Here is a 14,002-nt window from a genome sequence, read left to right as displayed (position 1 = left end):
ATTAAAGATAGCATAAAATTCTGAACGATGCATATGAAAACTTCATTTGGTTTTCAATCAACTAGTTGATCTAGTTTAACAACCATGACTTAAGGTTAGCCTTTCCTATCTTTTATTTCATTATGTGGAAATGAACAAACTAATTTCTAAATGTTTTAATGGTAGCCAAATCTTGCGCTGCATTCAAGGCTTATTGTAAAAATTTAAGCTTTCTAGGGAGAGATGTTGTTGACCCTTACAAAGAACAACTTCAAGATATCAAGAATATTCATTAGCCAATTTCATTTACAATATGAAGGGAAAAGGATCCTGTTGAGCTTTATGCAAGTATATATCTTCACTAGACTCCTTGGCTTTCTCAAGAATGCCTAGAGTAAAGTTTGGCATGGATAACAACATTGGAGCTTTTGCAAGGGCAAGATAAATTATTGATGTAGATCTATTTTGATCATTGCAGATACATGAGAGTTCATTAAGAGAATGCTCTACAATTACTTGAAAACAAAGCTTGCTCCAAAGTGAACATTACACCATGAATGCTTCAAAAAGATAAATACGGAGGGCAATGTAAATTTAGTTTCAAAATGCCATGCCTTACACTTACTGAAATTGGTCAATGTCCCTTCAACACTTACTTTAAGATGGAATGATAAGATGTAGAAATCATCTTGTTTGTCAAAAAATGCAGTAGCAATTGCTTTTCTCATGTACCCACACTAACAAATCATAAAACAGGCGTCTAAAATTTTATTACTTGTATGGAATCCTGTTTATTGTCTTACCTGAACCTTTCTAGTAGTAGGATCTAATGTAGCAAATAAACGATCTTCAGCTAGAACATCTGCTCCAGTCAAATGATTAAGCAGCGTGCTCTTCCCAGCATTTGTATATCCAACCTGGAATTTTGAAATTAATATTATCATGAGAAAGACAGAAGGAAAATCTAGGAATAGTATAACGATACTTACAAGAGATACAACAGGAATAGGAACAGATAAACGACGATTGCGATATAATTTCCGATGTTTTCTGACAGATTCCAGCTCTTTCTTTAAAATTCCTATCTGTCCATGATAAACTAGAGAATGTTAAGCCTTGCATACAGATTATTTTCAATATTTTTACCATTTTAAATTGTATAAGCACCTCATCTAATAGTTAAAGTGAAAGCATCCTATACTTCAAATAAAGCCATAAAATAGAATTACTTCATCAAAAAAGGCTTCGTCAATACCATAAAACTGGATATGAATGCAGCATGTATTGATTGACACCATCACTTACTTGAGTACGCAAAATACGCTTATCTACTTCAATTTGTTTTTCACCCATTCCCTTAACCTTGCCTCCTGCTTGGCGTTCAAGGTGAGTCCACATTTTTGTTAGGCGTGGAAGTTGATATTCCATTTGTGCCAAAGAAACCTTGCAATGTTAAAAATAGTTTCAATTTAGTGAAAAAATGAATAGCAACACTAGTAGATAAAGAATTACTGGCGCTAGCAGTTGACTTTATGACATGACATGGTAGTGAAAACACCCAGATATTTTTCTCTTTTTTTTTTTTTCATGCCATAATGCAGCATGCAGTCACAAAACATGCTTAATAATCACAGCACAGCGTGAGCCCACAATAAGTAACTGGCTAGAAAGGTGATGGTGCCGGAATCCTTGATAATTAGTTTTTAGTTCATTTTTGCAACCAAAACCACTATAGTTAAAGTAACTGCTTAAGGTGCAAATTGAGTATGAATTTGTGGCTCTTGGAAATATTCAAGCACCCATAATATATTTCTTCAATGCTCTAAAAACAAAATCCAAAATTAAACAAGTTCAAAGTGAGTAGAGGGAAATTTTAATTTAATACTCGTTGAACACATATGATATGTAGCTTTGATTTCAGTTTTGTTAGAAGGATGCCTATCAAGATGATTACCTATTGAAAACAGGTTGAGTTCTCTAAAATATTTTTTGGTTTTGGTTTGGTTCCCTATGTAGGTTCAAGTCTCCAGCCGCAGGTCCTCATTGGCTGTATGATTTTATTACAACCACTAAATTACTATTTCAATCGCATGTTTTTGTCTGGATATTGTTTGATTTGGTTCCCTATTGCTTTTGTTCATAAAGTTGGTGATTTGTATATTGTATTTGTTTCATTATGTAATTTATATATTTGAATGCTTTCCTTTTAGGGGTTGTAACGTTTGGCTATTGGCAGTTGCCATAAATCATCAAATTCAAGTTGTTGTGTTTCCTTCTACAGTCGAATTAGACACTTCAATTGGTTCATGTGCTCTGTTTCCTTATATGTCCTGAGACTTGCCACTGTTCTTCATTATTGTTGGAAGTCAGTTCACTCTCGCGGACTTGAATTATATATTGTTTTTTCCTATTCAACTGCCCTCTAATTTTAGCAATGCTTGCACTAGCTGAAATAGGGATTGTCAAATCTAGACATGTTATGCGAGAATCCAAGATTATTATTAAAATCGAGACTTGAACCAGATTGTGGGATTTTGAGAAACTACAAATTTCTGAGTCTTTTTGATTATAAATAGAATTCCTGCAGCACGTAATTTAAATCATCCTTAATAAAATTGAAGTTTTTCACTCAAATTCATGTGTTGTGTTGGATGTGAATACTTGAGTGTAAAGCAAGTGTTGGCAAAAACTTTTGAGGAAAAATTTTCGCCGTATTGGGGTGAGGCATGCATCTTCTTTGGTGACTTTTTTGTTCTTTTTCATCTACATTTGTGATCGACTTTTATATGCATGAAAGAAATTTGTTCAAATCTACCATAATTGATTTTTATTCTTGTGTGAATCTAATGGCCAAATCTACTGCCATAAAATTATGGCTCTTCTACATGAACTGATGAACTTCAAAATCTTGATATTAAAAAAATTGAAGAATTGGGGAACAATAAACCATTCTGGCAGTGATTTCGACACAAACACAAAAAAATAAATTAACATCATAAATTGCATAATATAAATTCTTATGAATAATTTTTAGATATGAAGCAACATATGAATCAAAATCTAAAATCGAAATAATAATTGAATATTAAAACTACAAGCAGTTTATTAAATCTTATTCAAAACTTTTACTGTTTCACCTTCTCTTCATGATTTAATCATTAGACAAAATGCAATTTATGCATTCCCCAAACATACATATAAGTAATGAATAGCATATAGTTATCATGCAAGCTCTTTCTAATGTTTTGACTATTTCATAAAGGTTCATGATTTAGTTTGCCCCTCTTTTACGCATAATATACACTCTAAATGTTTCCCTTGGCGTACCACAGTTACAAAACCTAATTATTTTAATTGTCAACAAAAAAAATGCATCTATCCATTCCTTATCTTACATTAGTGTTCTTCTTTTTAATAAAGCAGCTATATTCCCAAGTCAATGCACCTTCAAACCTCTATTTTTGTTGTTGTTTCTACAAGTTTAAGCAAGTCAATGTGTGCTTCCTTTTTTTTTTCAACATTTCTACTGGTAGCTTTTGAAAGTGTTGCAAACATTCTAACAAGATAGAGCTACATTCAACTTATTCAATGACATAAAAAAATGATGTATTAGCTCGCGCAGAAAAAGATGGCGCTACGACACGAACCCCGCTTCCTAGACTTAAGCTTCTATTTTTTTTCTTGAGGTAGATTGGATGTTAATTAACCAGATTCCCCCCGATAATTATATCGTTGTTTATTCAGTTATAAGTTCCTATTTCCTATGAGCGCAAGCCCTCATAATTAATTACCCATCCTATTACACAAAAAAGAACTCTTGATTAAGGATAAATCACCTTTATTTGGGTCCAGACGGGATCAGAGCGTACACGGCGAGCACACGTCTGAGGGCTTCAACTGCAGGGTCGTGCGTGTAATAACTCAAATATGTGAAATAAATTTATTTGAAAAATATGAAAATTTTGAAGTAGAGTGCTTTGGCGTTGACCTGGTGAGCACTGCAATGCTAGACTATGAATAGTGTGTGTGTGTGTGTGTGTGTGTGTGTGTGTGTGTGTATGTTAATATCCTTGCCTCACCCCATCTATTCCCTTACTTAGTTACTTGGACAAGAAGACATTGAAAGAGGGGAAGAAGAGAGATGAAAGAGAAAAGTTTTTTAATCATATTTTTCAATCTTTTTTATTACAGATTTTATTCTATTTATTGTAAGTGACTAATCTCTTACTTTTATTTTCAATGATTTTGATTTCTCCTAAATTTCTCAAAAATATATTATCTCCTGATTTCATGAGCTTTAACTGTGCAAATTTGAATGCATTATAAATTAGATCATTCTAAATGATTTGATATAATTTTATTGCATTTTACAAAATCATATCAGATACATGATATGATAACTCCATGTGATATCCTACTGATCAACATAATTCACTGATTGGAAGTCATAAAGAGCTGGAGATTGATTGGGAGTTATAAAGAGTCGAGACGACTGATTCACATGATTTAAGGAGAGTTATAAGGAGTACATTGATTGGGAGTTATAAGGAGTGACTGATTTGGAGTTATAAGTGCATGAGCAAGATACCCTTAAGATACCCTAATTGAATATCTGAATACTGATACCAACACTGCTACAAACACTGTATTGATATTGTGACTAACACTAATATTATTTATTGTCATTATCACTATTTAACGTTAGTGATTAATACTGTTGATTGTTATTGATACTGTGACTGATGATATAATAGATTAAGATGTAATGAATTATAGAATGATAAATTGATAATGATAATCAGTGTACACATTAATGCATATATTTTTTTTATATGATTTATATCATACTATTCTCTTTTATCTTGAATTGATTTCAGTAATAAGATTTTAATTACTTGCTGGGCTATATGCTCATTACGTAGTTTTACATATTTTCAAAAAATGAAAAGAATTCTATGATATGAGGTTCCGGACAAGACAAAAATATAATCATGTTTCTTTCCGTTGTTCATTAATAAGCTCTAGTTAAATGGTTAAAATGCAGGACATATATAATTCTTCTAATATAGATCCTGGAATATGACAGTGGGAACAGAAGAAATCAAGCACTTCCTTGCGTGCGGTTTTGTGCATCAAGAAGAGTCGAATGGGGAAGGAGAGCCAAGTTTTCTTGCCTGCCAGTGTTTGAATGAGCGAGGTCATGCGGGATGGGGTGATTTTAGTTCCATAAGTGGTTGCGAGATTGTGTGTTAGTGGGGTAGTGGGAGCCGGCCGGGTTGATGGTTTGTTGTTTTGTTTTTTATATTATATTTATTATTTTCCTTTTAAACAATGGCACCGCTATATTACGATCAAGGCTAAATCTCATATGTTCCTTAATGGTTAAAAGGCGCTTAAGTGACACATTATAGGGTGCGCTCGATAAAGTATAAAGCAATTTATTAACGAAGGTTGACTTAAATTCACCACCTCAGACAAACATCCACCCTAGGTCTACAAGATATCTTTGGACGACGCAACCCATGGTTGCTGATAAGGATCCTTCTATTAGTTGGATCGACAATGTCCACTGTCCAAATATACCAGGGACCACGACAGCCAGGGACGACAAAACCAAGGGATCTTGATTGGGCTTGTCTTCATTCCCCCATCAGCTGTTGTAAGTATAGTGTTGTAGCTTCCCAAAAAAGTCACCAATCCTAGACGTTCTTCAACATAAACATTTTTAACTTTGCAGGTCCATGAACTCCAAAATTACACGAGAACATGCATTGATATTTAAAAGTTTCGCTTATACTTAGGGGATCTTAAAATCTCCTGAATTGGTATTCTCTTCAATAAACTTAAATAACCCATAATTATTCAGTAGACAAGTAAATTCTATAAATTGCCCTTAAAAGTTCAGAGAATGCCTCTACTATGTAGCACTAGCACTTCATCCCAAATGGGTTCAAGAGGTAGCTCTCATGACATTGAACTTCATACTGCACGGCACCTAGTTTGCAACTTCTGATTGATGTATTATTTTGATACCATTTATATTGTCTAAACTCTCATTTATCCTGATATTTTTCGCTTTATCCTAGTAGGCCTCATAGTTTGTCCTCTTGAACTTTATACTACTTCTCAATAAGATAATCCATCCTAAGAGAGCTCAATATTAGAATGTTTTTGGAATTCCTAACATAGTTATATCACTAACACCAAAAGGCACCTTAATATTTAGCAATTATAATTCACTCTTATAAATGTTACCTAAAATGACCTTAAATCGCTAAATTAACAAACTAAACAATAATAAATGGTACATGGAGCTTTATGAAGTAATTGTATGAAATTGCAGTTTGAGATTGAATTGCACTAAGCATGTTGATTTCATTCTAAAGGCCATGAATTGAATGGCACTGTACAAATCTAGCAGGGTGAGGTGATGTACTGAATGGTCCCCATTTAAATGAGTTGTGTATGGATTTCATATTTTAAAAGTTGCTGAACTTAAATCAAAATCGTTGAAATAATAAAGCTGCCTGTAAAGCTGCTTCATGCGTTGCAGCCCTCTGATTAAAGATGTCCAGAATGAGTGAAGTACGATCACAAACACGAATATCTCCACCAAAAGCTTTTTCCAAATTTCGCAATTGCCTGAAATAAAGTGCTTGAGAAATGTTACCCACAGAAAAATCGATAACACTAAACATATGTTAAAACTTTCTAAGCACTCCCACGAACAGACCCAAAAAGCATAGTTCAATATGAAATCCTCAAATAGAATGTCTGAAGGGCAAGAAATATACCAGCATGATACACAGTTCATGGCACACTAATACAAGAACGACTACATTAACATAAAATACTAGCACTTGTAAGAATATACATGAACTAAAAGAATAACATCAAAATGTTGTAATAGTTCACCTACAGATATTACTTCTTTTTTAGATAACCTGAAGAATGGTTAAATTTTGCTGCCTGAACCATGCATATTCATATCAAATTCGGGATACTAGGGCAAGGGAAGGTCTTCATTGTTTCAAACATCAAACTGGTAAAGGAGCATCTGCTTTAAAGATTTGTCAAGAGGCATTTTAGATGTGATGTAGGTCCAAATCATAGGATTGCCTCAAAACAAGCTTCAGTAATTGGAATAAATGCATATCAGATAACCAGAACAATGGTTCAATTGTACTGAATGAATCATGCATATTCATCTCAAATTTAAGAGACTGGGGAAACAAATGTTTGACCAATTTCAGTGTTCCAAATATAGAACATAAAGAATATCTGTTTTACAGATTTGGACACAAATGGCATTTTAGATGTAAGTTCAAGTCATCTGCATGGGTTGGATCAAAATAAGTTGCAGTAATTGAAAGAGATGCATATACATGTATGTTGGAAAGGATATACCATTATATCTAGGGTACTTCGAAGAATGATCAATTTTTAAGTCGCCGAAGTTAACAAATTGTGTGCTCTGAAAATTCGCACTCCAGCCTTTCCACGCCTTCTTTTATTGACTGAGAGAGTTTTAACAAGTTTAGGTTCCGGAGCAAATTTTGAAAAGGCTGATTGAACTTTAGACAATACACTACCCAGAGATTTCATCCTCATTTTATAAGGACTTTATGATTTGAGTTCTGGTTTTCTATAGACGCAATCCCCTATAGTTAATTACTCCTCCCAATAATGAGAGAGAGCTTTCGATCATGAGATAGACATTGAGTACCCAGCATATAATAGCAACAATTTTAGGGATTTTAAAATTGGATTTTTGAGAATTTTTAAGATTTCAAATTCATCACCATACACTTAAAGCGAGTGATGGGGAAATGATGACTGGCCCAATCAAAATTCCATGATTTCATCATCCCGGGCTATCATGGTTCCTGGTCTACTACTTAGAACCTTGTTGGCAGCCATGAGTTGCTTCATCTAAGAATACATTGTAAACCTGGGGTGGATGTTTGTCTAAGGTGATGAATTGAAGTCAACCTTAGCTAACAGAGGGTTTTATATCTTGTTAAGTGTGCCCTATAATTCATTACTTAATTGGCTTTTAACTATTAGGGAACATACGAGCTTTGGCAGTGACCGTAATATAGTGGTGTCATTTTACAGCAAAATCATCCGGTCAAAGGGCACGTGTTAAGTCCCTACTGGCTATGAATCAATAGAGAATAAATTGCAGTAATACACTTAGTAAGACATCTGCTCTTTGTGAGCTGAAATTATTTATTAATTCATAATCCTCGCCAAACCATTGCGGAGTGTGGACAAATTTTGGTTTTAAGTTTTTGGTGATAAGATCTTCATTTAAATGTTTAGAATTTGATTAAATTTTGAATTTTGATATTTTAATAGGTTTTGAGAATTGATCCCTTCGGTTGAGATTTATATTTAACGTGGCTATCATCAGGGTGACTTTATTGTCACTTTAAATACATTTGTATTTTGCATTGGGGTTCATAGGTATTTTAAAAATAGGTTCCCTTAGATGAGATTTTATATCAACACGGCTATCATCGGGAATTTAAATAATTAGTTATTTGAATCTTGTCAATTATGTTCGCCCACTAACAGAGGATCATATTCAATAATTGATGATTATGCGAATGCTAAAATCGAGAACTTATGTTTTTATGATGAATTTCATCTAGAGAGCCTTTGAAGGCCTAATGTAGAATTCAAATTAAATATCCCAGTAGATTTGTGATTAGGCATTTTTTTATTAATCCAAGTCATGTGAACTCTGACCATTTTAAGGAGGAGGATTAAACTTGAATATTTGACCCGCGCAGCATTCTCGAACCTTTGGATTTGGAAATCAAATGTGACGATCGGTGCACATGCAGAATGTGTTTTCAGCATATAGATTAGAGATATTATAAAAATATTGCCTTCTGTCTGCTTGTACAAGTAGGTTGCGGATCAGGTGGCTTAAAAGCGAGTTAGGTTTTAGATATCGTATATAGGAGATATATTGTTTAGTTCATGTTGCCTCGTATGAGCCATCATATCATCGAACATAGCTCGTAAGGAATTTTTTTGTTCAATAAACATTACGAGATTGTGCTCTTGCTTGTAAGTAAACTACATTGTTCACTATGAATCTCTTATTGTCGTCTATAAGCTACTTGTGTGCACTACAAATTTCAAGCTCCTACTCACAAGTGAATTGTAGTATTCATTCCACTCCCATGTTAACCAACGAGCAATCTACTGTGCATATTACAAATTATTTGCTTATAAACGAGCACTTATGTTCATTACAGGTCCCCCTTTCATCTTTTAAATCTCTGAGATTTTAATTAATTATAATTTTTATTTAAATTTAGATTTAAGTTCGGTTCTTTGTAAGTCTATCCAGTCCAAATTTCAACAGCTTCATGGCATCTCCTTGCAAAGAGAGGCTGGGACAGCACTAGTTGTTATTCTTCTCACATAGATCAAAGATACAACGGTGCGAGATCTTTAAATCAAATCTTTCCGCCCAAATTAAAAATACAACGGCACAGGGGCTTCAAATTAAATATTCTTACCCGAATCAAAGATACAACAGTGCATGTCTTCAAGTTAGCCACACCTGTTATGATTTATTTATTTATTATTATTATTATTATATTTTCTTTTATGATTTCTCGATAATTTAGTATCCTCCAGGCATCCCCTCCCTATAAACGGAGGTTAGGACGATAATTGTCATTATTCTTCTCGCCCGAATTAAAGATACAACAGCACGATGTCTTCAAATTAAACATTCCTATCCGAATCAAATAAATAATGGCTCAGGTCTTTAGATAAATATTCATGTCCGCAGGTATATATATATTGGATGGTCTGAGCGCAGCTTCGGAGGTGCTGGAAGCCTCGGCCAGTTACTGAGCCCTTCGGATTGATTTACCTTGTATTCTCTTAGTTTTTCTGTCATTTTGCTTCATTACTGCTTGTATTCCTTTTTTTTTTTTTTTAATATATTATCTTTAAAAAAAAAGGAGAATAATCAGGTGCTGATCAGACAATGAACTGCAGAGGTTGTAGTTTGCATAAGAGATAAGCAGTCTGCTTTATCACATTTGAAGTTCAAGCCTTGAATAGAAATGGTAAAAAAATTGCTAAAAGTTTAGATCATGTTTCAGGCAGATGCTAAATAGAATTAAGACTATCAGCCAACTTTTAGTATCAAAGTTATTTTTTAGCCAATACTTAAGCAAGGTCGGATCAGATCAAATGAGCATTAAAAGACAATGCACATGTGGATGCTTGTGCGTTTTTGTACATGGTTTCTACAAAAAATGTCAGTACATTGCATAGTAAAATGTCATTTTCTGCGTTTGGCTGCAATCTCTTTTATTAGCGACCTGGCAGCTCATCAAAGCCCATAATTTAAAATAATAAATGAACAAGCAATTAGCTAGGTTAGAATCTAAAGGTCATATGATCTATGCTTTACATGAACAACTTCCACGTTAGGTTTGTTTTTATTCCCACAAAACTAAAGTAGATTAGTTCATGGTGTCAGTTAGATGGAGGACAGAACCACCATCCACAAATGCCGATCAGGCAATGTATTTGGTCAAATTGAACTCTGTTCACTCTGACAGTACCATATAATTGTTAAGACATGGAGTAAATCGTGTAAACATCCAACTATAATAACATAAATATCAGAAAGGCTTGTTTGAACAATATACAACCATTTCAAAGTTGGTTGATGATGCCATATTCACAATTTGTACTGATCTTCAAAATAGTTAATATCAATTTCTAATAAAAAAACTTGGGTGCAGATAAAAAGATTAACTGCCAACCTACCATTCATTGAACTACCGATTCTGTAAATTACGAATGGGAATATTGAAAGAAGTTGAGCAAAAAAAATTGTCAAGACCCATCATTTTCCATGCTCTGCCATTTGAAAACTAGAAATATAACAATGGTTAATTTTCACAGCCAGAAGAGTTGCCTTCTACCAAAGCAAAAAAGAATATTAATGTGGCATTTCAAAAAATATATAACATTGGCAAATTTTGCTAGGATATTTATGTAACGTACGAGAGATCTTTATGCATTATCGCATAATACCGCAAAACAAAAAGATTAATACTATCTGCATGGTAATATAAATCAAGGAGCGAAGTAGGTATAGATAGACACCCACCCAGCAGACAACTCATCATCAAAAATTACTGTTTCTACATCAAGAGCATGAACTGCACTCTTTATTTCAGCAACCTTTCCAGATCCAATATATGTCTTAGGATTTGGAGCCGCAAGCCTAAATAAAGAGCGCAAGGTATCAGCAGAAAACATAGAGAAACAGAGTTATGATGCCCATTCAACATTCAAGTATCAGTTTATATATTAAATGAATAAGATAAATCATGATTGACATCCTAATGATAAGCATAGTTTACGATTTCCTTACAGTTTAAAATAATGATTGCATGAATGTTGTTTCTTTCTCTTTTGAGTTACTATGTTTTAGAACTGTAATTGACCCATTGTATTATATTAATAGCTCAGTATTGTATTTGATTAATAATTCAAAACAAGATCTTGGGACTGGAAGAGTGAGAGGAGAATCTATGTATTGTAAGCATGGAGCTTCAAGTATTAGGTAATTAAAATTTTTAGATGTTAAAATAAACATATTATATTTGTTGTTATTTGGAATAGGTTGAATTTTATGATTTAGTGGTTCTTTTAATATATTGGAGGTTATGCAAAAATATATGAATAATTTGTTTTTTGTATTAGCAAATAAAATTTTAAAACTCCATCCGCCAATCTATTCCCACCATGTTATTCCAAGCTCACACGCTAGGTCATGACAAAATCAACCCAACCCTAATGTAACATCACAAAGCCAACAAATTCGGACATACAAACTTCTACATTAATCAATTATATGGTTTTAATTATAATTTTCTTTAAGAAAAATTAAACTAAATATGCACCAAACAAATATTTAAAGTGGCATCCTGATTGAAAAAAAAAAGGAGCTCTAAAGTGTAATAATTTGGAAATTGGTTTGACTAGCAAAATAAAAGGTCAAAAAAATTAAATAAAAAATTAGCATATAGATCATCAACTTTGCAAGTATTGCAATAATGGGTAGATGAAGCTCCTGTTTTATCTTATGAAAATAGTTAAAGCCTTACTTTTCAAAGGAAAAAAGTAAAAAATAATAAATAGAGACCACCATGTAAATAATCACAAAGGTGTAAGTTGTACACCTAAAATAAGAATCAGCTTTAGGTAAAATGACGAGATAGGTAAAAAAAAAAAAGAAAGAATAGTGGCTCACTTCTGATGTGTCATACCAACGACCAAAAGACCTGCAGTGTCTGCTAATTGTGCAAGCTCCTTAAGAGATTCTTCAATTCCGAAATTATCAGCTTCGGTATCTTTAGATTCAACACTAACTAGGTATGCTTTTTCCTCAAACACCTGAAAGAACTAGCATCATGTTCAGTTATAGCATGAGATTTAGAACAAACACTTAACATAGCATTGCTAATACGGAACTTCGGCTACACAAAACAAAACAACTCAAAGATTTACTTAACTCTTTTGGTTAGTTTTGATGTAAACAACATAAGAATAAAGCAAAACATGTTGTTGGATACAGAAGAAGAACACAGGCTTATACAACGGAATTCCTGATAAGTTTCACTTATTAGAATCATATGATGCTTCTTATAATGAACTCACCGAAAATGATTGGGATGGATTTTTTGTATTTTAGCATGGGAAAAAGAATGGGAAGAATTCAGCAGACATAAAAAATCTAGTCAAGCCCGTTATGTTTCCATTCCCAAAGAAAAAAAATGAAGGCATTCCCTTCATTAATTTCACTGTAAATAATGGAGAGAATTCAATCCGTGAATGATCCACTGCATCAATAAGGCATTACAGCAAGATTATTGAACGAAGCATCTACAAAATAAGGCATTACAGCAAGATTATTGAACGAAGCATCTACAAAACCCCTGCTTCAAGTGATTATACCGGATTTTGTCTTATTTTCCACTTTCCTTCAAAAATGGTTTCCAAGCATGGTTGGGGCAAGAAAAAAAGGGTAAAATGAGGTTCCTAACGATGTGCTTTTCATGGTGTGCCACCCTTGCCAACGACTAACATGTGATATGCTATTACCGACGCATCATTGCCAACATTTCACGTATCTGCTACTATGCGTTGATCTCGTCTAAAATTGACAGGCAAGCATTTACAACTTTTAAAACAACCGGGAGCACTTCTCACTAATTCAAAATGAAAATGGAACGTTATTGCTAACTACCAGGAGAAGAGTATACTCTTCCAACTAGCAAAACCCGGAAATATCGTACAAGAAGATAAATTATTTCTTGAACTAGTTTATCTCCGAAAGTTAGTGAGGTAACGTCGGATGTTCTATTTTCCTGCCCTATAATAAGAATAATATCATCGCCCTTTTCCTACGTTATAAGATAAAAAAACAAAACAAATTCAGAAACAAGTAGGGATTCCCACCTCTCTGCCGTTGTTCATCTTAAATCTATCGTAGTTGTTGACATCTAAATCAACGGCTTTCCTCTTTTTCCTCCCAAAAAACTCTCCATGAGAATGTAAACCCTCCATAATCTCTTCCTCCTCCTTCCCCTCCAATTTCCTCTCCAAATCTGGTAATCCGTTAACCTCCGCCATATCTGCAACATTATCGGTTTCGATTTCCACCTCCGTGGCATCTTTTAGGGTTCCGGCTCTCCAGGGCATCGCAAGATGACATATTCCACCCTTGGATAGCTTAATCCCAGTGAACGAGTGGAAGGAGTAGGGTTTCGCGGGTCGAGAAGGAATGGAAGGAACCGCCGTTGTTGGAGAAATCGCAGCAAGCAAGCGGCAAACTCCGATCATGATGGTGTTTCAAGCTTTTGAAAGAGTTTCTCCTAGTAATTTTTTCTTTGGCTCAGATTTCACCAACTCAGAAGATCTTGTAGGAGCAGAAGTAACGTCCTCGCAGCCTGCTTCGCCGAGCTGC

General features: G+C 34.0%; 1 protein-coding gene across 3 annotated transcripts in view; it reads right to left on the bottom strand.

The window, feature by feature from the left end:
* Positions 1-14,002, bottom strand: part of LOC110116174 (GTPase HflX) — a 29,008-nt gene extending 15,006 nt beyond the window's left edge. For 2 of the 3 annotated variants that reach the window (XM_020849660.2, XM_020849668.2), the window contains exons 1-7: positions 13,495-14,002; positions 12,287-12,429; positions 11,138-11,254; positions 6,507-6,621; positions 1,285-1,422; positions 969-1,064; positions 783-896 (exon numbers count right to left, since the gene is read on the bottom strand). In XM_020849660.2, coding sequence (XP_020705319.1) covers positions 783-896; positions 969-1,064; positions 1,285-1,422; positions 6,507-6,621; positions 11,138-11,254; positions 12,287-12,429; positions 13,495-13,878 — 1,107 coding nt within the window. In that variant the 5' untranslated portion in view covers positions 13,879-14,002. The remainder of the gene's footprint in view (positions 1-782; positions 897-968; positions 1,065-1,284; positions 1,423-6,506; positions 6,622-11,137; positions 11,255-12,286; positions 12,430-13,494) is intronic. The other variant, XM_020849683.2, reaches the window with a different exon arrangement.

The sequence above is a fragment of the Dendrobium catenatum genome, unplaced genomic scaffold (assembly GCF_001605985.2).
Source record: "Dendrobium catenatum unplaced genomic scaffold, ASM160598v2 original_scaffold_101648, whole genome shotgun sequence".
Classification (NCBI taxonomy): domain Eukaryota; kingdom Viridiplantae; phylum Streptophyta; class Magnoliopsida; order Asparagales; family Orchidaceae; genus Dendrobium; species Dendrobium catenatum.
The sequence above is the reverse complement of the archived record's forward strand: the minus strand, read 5'-3'. Positions and strand labels throughout refer to the sequence as shown.